We start from the raw sequence: 7,023 nt of genomic DNA on the forward strand, positions 1-7,023 counted from the left end.
TCTCACATTTTATGTTCTCAGTTCCTTTCCAGCCATAGCATTCTATGTTCTAGGGGCCATTCTAGCTCCAAGATTCTATTATAACCTGTGTTCTAAGCTCTCACTCTAACATCCCATGCTCCTACATGGATGAAACTCTAGTCTTCTCATGGAGTCAACCACAAGTCAGGTTTGATGGAACAGCATAATAGGCTTCATACTAATGCTTTGTACTATTAGAATGGACTCTACTCTCAAAACTTTTGTCTAAAGGAGTTTAATAACTGAAATAGAAAAAATAGACCTTGCTACACAGAGAACTCTATTATACGTAAGCCCTCACGTAGACTTATCTTAGGACAGATTTAGAGCTTAAAGGGACTGTGGAGATCTAGTCCACCTTTATAATTTTACATATGAGGAAACTGAGGCTAAAATAGAGTAACTTGCTTAAAGTAAAATCGTAAGTAGCAGAAGCAGTATCCAAAGCCAGACTCCAAATCTAGCACTCTTTCTGTTGCAACATACTGGCTCTAAAAACCTCAGGAAATAAGGTATGCTGGTTAAATGTACTTCCCCTCTGTTTTACTAGAACTCTTTCCCTCTAGAATAAATCAAGTCTCCCTATCACTTTCCCTTTCCTTTCTTTGGGCTACAACCTTCCTTGTGGTACAACTGTTGCTTTTGAGGAAGGTAATAAACATTTATACAGCATCTACTATGTGCCATGTACCATGCTAAGTATTTTACAGATATTAACTCATTTAATCTTCACAACATCTCTGGGAGATAGGTAGGTGCTATTATTATCTGCATTTTATCATTGAGAAAGACAAAAACGGGATTTGAACTCAAGTCTTCTCTATTTTGGGTGGCTAGTTTTCACAATGGATAGAGTGCTCGATTTCAAGTCCAGAAGACTCATGTTCCTGAGTTCAAATCCATCTTCAGGCACTTCCTAGCTGGGTGACCCTGGGCAAGTCACTTAATTAACCCTGTTTGCCTTAACTTACTCATCTGTAAAATGAGCTGCAGAAGGAAATATCAAAGCATTCCAATATCTTTACCAAGAAAACCAGCCTAAATGAGGTCAACAAAGAGTCAGATATGACTGAAAAAAACACTGAACATTTCTCTGCTATGGGCCCAGCACACTATTTATTCTGCAACCTAGGCTACCTCTAGGGGGCCAGGAGCAGAAAATGCCCAGCCTTTGTCCTTCTAGACTGATTTTTAATTGTCTTTTGAAAATGAGTGGACGATGTGGCCAAAATAATTTCCCACTGTTCAATAGGAGGAGAACTTTGAGAGAAAACCAGAGAACAGCCCTGATCTTGTTCAGTCTAATGAATGAGGCTTCAATGTGGGAAACTTAATCCCAGGGACCTAATGGGCCACCTAACTCAACCACTCCATTTTATAAATGAGGAAATTGGATCCCAGAGAAAGAAAGAGCCTGCCTCTAAATAACATGGCTAGTCAATGACCAAGATGGGGATTATGATGCTAGTGTTCAAATTGCCTTCCTAGAGCTCTCTCCATTTGGTACCTCACCTAATGGAATTTGCCAACAAATTTTCAACATCATTTTGATCATTTGATCACACTCAAAATATCTCTCATCAATGTGCCTCAATTCTGATAAGATTTAGTTCTAGAGGATTCCTTAAAGATTGTCAAGTCTAGGGGTTCTTAACCTTTTTGTGTGGATCATGTATCCCTTTGGCCATCTGGGAAAGCCTATGGCTCCCTTTTCATAATAATGTTTTTAAGCAGATAAAATAAAATGCATAGAATTACAAAGGAAACCAATTATAATAAAATAGTTATGAAAATATTAAAAAGTATCAGTTGGAAAAATATTCTAAATAAAAACTTAAAAAATTTAAAAAGTCTAGGACCACAGGTTAAGAACCTTGGATCTAATCCAACTCTTTTACTTATACATCAAATATCTGAAAAGGGAAAATGACGTGTTCAAAATTACAGTTAACACATAGCAAAACCAGGATTTGAACCCAGGTTTTCTAACTCTTAACCCAATGGTCTTTCTAATATATTAGCTGCCTCTTTTGTGAGACACGAAAATTGGGGCAGGGGTATTTGTGCAGAAAAGTAGTCCTAAGTCTCAGATACATGAAACTGACCATATGGGCCACCTTGAGAAAAGTGGTTCAGCATCTGGTACCTTATATTCCTTATCAGCTACTGAAAAGGCAAATGAAGCTTCTAATAAGGTCTAAGATTAATCCTTTTATGTCTGTGTCCTCTGTTCAGCCAATCATCTCATGAATCCTGAGTACACTTTGGAATAGAATTAGTTTAATGAGATAAGAGGGAAAGGACAAACTGATAACCAGCTGGTGAGCTACGTCTTTCCACATAAAGGTTAGTCCAAAGCCACATGTATGTGGATTTTTCTGGGTTTTGATGTTGTAATGAGAAGAGCTGAGCTTATTGACAACAGCCCTAGCTTTACAGATTACTCCTGATACTTTTTAGAGTAACATTAGCCAAGTCACTCAACCTTTTTAAGCCTCAATTTTTCTTCTCTATTAAATGAGGCACTTGGAAGGCATGATGTCTAATGTTTCCATTTTATATCTTGCTCTAAGGGACAATTCATTATGCAAAACATTGCTCTATAGTATTGTTGCCTTCAAATCCTTAAGTATCTCTCCCAAGTACAGGCCTAGGTCAGGGGTGAGAGAAGTCCCTGGTACTTCCCCACAGAGTCTGTGACTAAGACAGCACTGTTGGCCTCTTTCATATCTACCCTATCCAGAATGACAGACTCGAATGTCCAAATGACACTCTATTTCTGTTTTTTAAAACTGTCCCCTTCCTCCTCACCCCACACACTCAAAATATCTCTCATCAATCTGACCACAGTGCCTGGGTTTCCCCCACCGGTATTACCTTTGAAGAAGGTCTTTGTCAGAATGCAATTGGGTCCTGGAAGGAGTAACCCATTACTAGTCATTCAGTCCTCAGCCTGGGATAATTTAACACATGAACAACTTGAATCATCTCATCTAGAAGGACTTTAAAAGAACAGGGCCCAATATGGTGGTCCAGAGTATGGAGAGAGAGCAGAGCATTGAGGCTAACAATTTGGGGTGGTAGAAATAACACTGGAATGAGAATTGGGAGATTCAGGCTTTACTCCTGATTTTGTTAGAGTTCCCTCTCCCATTTAACTCTGAGCTCCACTGTCTAGTAATCTGGCTTTCCTCTGGTATAGCCTGGGTATGGATTACATTTATTTATAAGAAGCTATACTCCTGACAGACTATAAAACTATAGCCCAAACTGGGGGAATGAACTCTAATGTGTGTATAGGGGAGGGAGATGAGGAGGGAGTAAGTCACATCACTTCTCTAGACCTCGGTTTTCCCATCTGTAAAATGAGGAAGTTGGAATAGATGATCTCAAATGGCTCTGCCTGCTCTTAAAACAAACATATTAAAAAGTTCCCTTCAGGAGAAATTATAAATCTTTCATCTCCCCTTCAGGGATCACTTCTCCCCTTGTACTTTCTCTCCCTCACTTTAAGGGAACAAATACTATGTGCAAGTCTCACTGGTTCACTGCTCTTAGCTAAACACTAATTTTTGATAACTTGTTCCCTGTCTAAAGGGGATTTGCATTTTAATGAGGAGCAAAAATTCTCTGATTATCAAAGGAATAAATAATGATATTTTAGGCATTGTAACTATTTTATAACCTTCATAGAACAAGATGAATGTTCTTTTTTTTTCTTCTCACAAACATACCTTCTCTTCAGATAAAAAACTTTCATCACCCACAGTCTGTGGATTCTCCTCCTGACATCTTGAACAGATTGGGTTCTTGCTGATCCTGGCAAAACACATTCATCAGATTTGGTTTATGCGTGAACAGCTTGTTCCTCTCATTACCTGTCCTGATCCCAAACTGGAAAGCCTAGAAATCATCCTTTAGAATTAATAAAAATGGGTTACCATTCTAGGCCCTGTCCTCAGCAAGTGTTAGAAGCATCAACACTACTAAATGAGACCAAACTCTGACCTGGAAAGCACTATGGGTTGTTGTTAGGATCCAATGGGGTAATAATTGTAAAGTGCTTAGTACAGTGCCTGGCACATATGATGTATTATAAAAATGGTAGTTATTATTATTATTACTCAACTTGAAGGTTTAAACTTAAAGCATAAAATACAGAGGCAAGACTGGTTCTTGACTACTCCACCCAATTTAGAATCACTGAATTTTTGAGCTCAGAAGGACATTAGAACACAGAATGTTCCAGTACAAAGAAACTTAGAAGAGACTGTTAGAAATGGAAGGGACCTTAGAGCATTGAATGTTAGCATGTAGAATATTAAAACTGTAATAGGAGGAAATACACTCAGCAAATTGGCATGACATTCATGGTCACACAGTACTTGGCAACACCAGGATTACAACACAGAGCTTTTGACTTCAGCTCTGAGCAAAAGAGCTAACGTCACACATTTATTTCCAGGTGTGAATAAAAGTCATTGAGTTCTCTTTCTCAGAGACATTTGTATTCCATAGATTGTGATAGTGTTGGAACTAGAAAAGACCTCAGAGTATAAAGTGTTAGAACTCGGAAGCAGAAAGAGCTGGAAGCATCTAAAGGACAAAGAATGTTGGAACACAGAACATACAATATTTATGCCAGAAGTGAACTCAGATCATTGAATGTTAAGCTATAGTATTGGCTTCAAGTATCAATATATAGACTGGAGCAAGGAGACTGTTCTATCTTGGTCAAAATCTTAAGTCAACCCAATTTCTCTCCTTCCTTGATTCCCAGGGTGTGTGTGTGTGTGTGTGTGTGTGTGTGTGTGTGTGTGTGTGTGTGACAGTGACAGAGAGAGAGAGAGAGAAAGAGAGAGAGAAAGAGACCAAGAGACAGAGTCAGAGAAATAGCCCAGTTCTTCCTCCTCTCCCCCGCCCCCCTCACCTCAGTATCCAGGAGAGACAGGCAGCACAGTAGCGGTGGCCACATAGGGTCTGCTGGGCCTTCTTCAGAACATTGTGGCAGCCACAGCACAAATACTTGGGTTCCGGAGTACCCTGGCAGATGCTGGCAGGGTATCCAAAGGGGAATTCATTTTCATCAGGGATAAGGTGGGGTCCCACAGGGGCAGTATCAGTAAGGTTTTCTGCCATCTTGGAGCTCTTGACAGATGGAGATAGTTCCTCTGACATACCAGTCCCAGGGAGCAAGAAGGCAAGTGCTTAGAGGAGAGATGATTCTTGCCACCTTCTCTCTTGTGAGGTGAGACACTGGTATCTTTATTTCAGCTTCTTGATAAGTCCTAGCCTATAGTGAAATGTCATGGGGGAGGGGGTCCAGAGTGAATATGAGTAAGAAATTACTCTTTTGGGTGGAAAAATCCCCTGGACATTGAATTGCAATAGTTAAAAAAAGAAAGAAAAAAGTCCAGTCCTCCCTGTGATGAAAAAAAAACCCAAAGAAATTTGTCATAGATTTTAGGAACCACGTCATATTATTTAAGAACCTCTACTGGAGCCCCTCCTGGCTTCAGCAGAATCATTTCCCCTGAGCAATAGTTGAGCTAAGAAAGTCCCAGATAGCATCAAGTCAGAACTCCCCCAAACCACCCAGTAGGTAGCCCAAGAGAACTTTCCAGCCAAATGTTGACTTCACCAGTGGGGCTGTGGCAGTGTGAATATTTTAAAATAGTGAATTGATGACCGACTGTTCTAAAGTCCTTTCTAGATCTAATGCTTAGCATTGTAACATTCTGTTTTCTCATATCCCTTCTAGTTCTGACAGTCCTCTATTTAAGATTGCTTTCAGTTCTAACATTCTGTCATAAGATCCTTTCCAGCTCTGAAATTTTATGTCTAATGGTGTCTCATAACTGTAATATTCTCTGTTTGAGTTCAATTTAACAAGCATTTATTAAGCCCAAGCACTGTTAGGTGTTGGAGATACAAAGACTAAGAGTAAACAGTTTCTGTTCTCAAGTTTACATTCTGCTGGGAATAATGGGGGTGCAGATCTAACAAGATAAATGTAATACAACATTTAAAAGTGAATTAGAAAAGTATGAGAAGGAAGAGCATCAATAACCAAGAGAGGGAGGTCAAGGAGGGTTTCTTAGAAGAGATGGCACCTGCCCTCAGCCTTGGAGAAAGATAGATTCTGAAAGATAAAGTTGAAGTGGGAGCACATTCCAGGCATGAAGGAGGGCTTGGGTACCACACAGGAGATAGAATGTCAAGTTCAGAGTCCAGCTAGCAATCCAGTTTGGCTGGAACATGTTCTTCTTTGGTTGTTTACTTTGTTTTTCTGGATTCAAATCTTTTTTTTTCCTCCAAAAAAGCACAAAACCTTAGAGGCAAGTACCTTGTTTTCTAGTGCTTCCCAGAAAGCTAGGGAGGGGAATTGTCTACACAAAGGTGAAAGCAGTGCTTCCTTCCCATTTTAGTTTAAAAGAGGTTTGGCTTTGAGGTGGCACATGTTGCTCTGAGTCCAAAGCAACTCTTGTGGGTTAGAGTTACCCAAGACCAGGGAACAAACCATTCTAAGGAAAAGTAGAGCCATAGCTCCAAGGAAGGTTGATCTAGTGTAGCTATCATGAAAATGGCTAACAAGAACCCACTGATTTCTTCCGTCTGGTTTGGCATCTTCCCCAAGTAGAACACATTCTATTTATGCCCTCTAGGATGAGGAACTATGTGGAGCCCTTAATAGTTGTCTATTTCTCAGTCAGGGTCTCTTCAAGTCCCTTTCTTTTCTAATGTTCTATATTCTAACATCCTATGTACTAAACTGCTGTACAGATATTCTTTGTTCTATCTAAAAATTTGAGAGGAAAGGGGAAGTTAGATGGCTCAATGGATTGAGAGTAGGCCCAGAGACAGGAGGTCCTGGGTTCAAATTTGACATTGGACACTTCTCAGTTGTGTGACCTTGGGCAAGTCACTTAACCCCCATTGCCTAGCCCTTACCACTCTTCTGCCTTAGAACCAATACATAGTATTCACTCTAAGATGGCAGGT

At 39.9% G+C, this 7,023-nt stretch overlaps 1 protein-coding gene across 1 annotated transcript in view; it reads right to left on the reverse strand.

Annotated features, from left to right (window-relative positions):
- TRAF1 (TNF receptor associated factor 1) overlaps positions 1-6,652 on the reverse strand; it is a 31,570-nt gene extending 24,918 nt beyond the window's left edge. The window contains exons 1-2 of the mRNA XM_007474561.3: positions 4,952-6,652; positions 3,756-3,840 (exon numbers count right to left, since the gene is read on the reverse strand). Of these exons, the coding sequence (XP_007474623.2) occupies positions 3,756-3,840; positions 4,952-5,199 (333 nt within the window). The 5' untranslated portion in view covers positions 5,200-6,652. The remainder of the gene's footprint in view (positions 1-3,755; positions 3,841-4,951) is intronic.
- Between the last annotated feature and the right edge of the window lie 371 nt (positions 6,653-7,023).

This window comes from Monodelphis domestica, chromosome 1 (genome assembly GCF_027887165.1).
Source record: "Monodelphis domestica isolate mMonDom1 chromosome 1, mMonDom1.pri, whole genome shotgun sequence".
Classification (NCBI taxonomy): Eukaryota; Metazoa; Chordata; class Mammalia; order Didelphimorphia; family Didelphidae; genus Monodelphis; species Monodelphis domestica.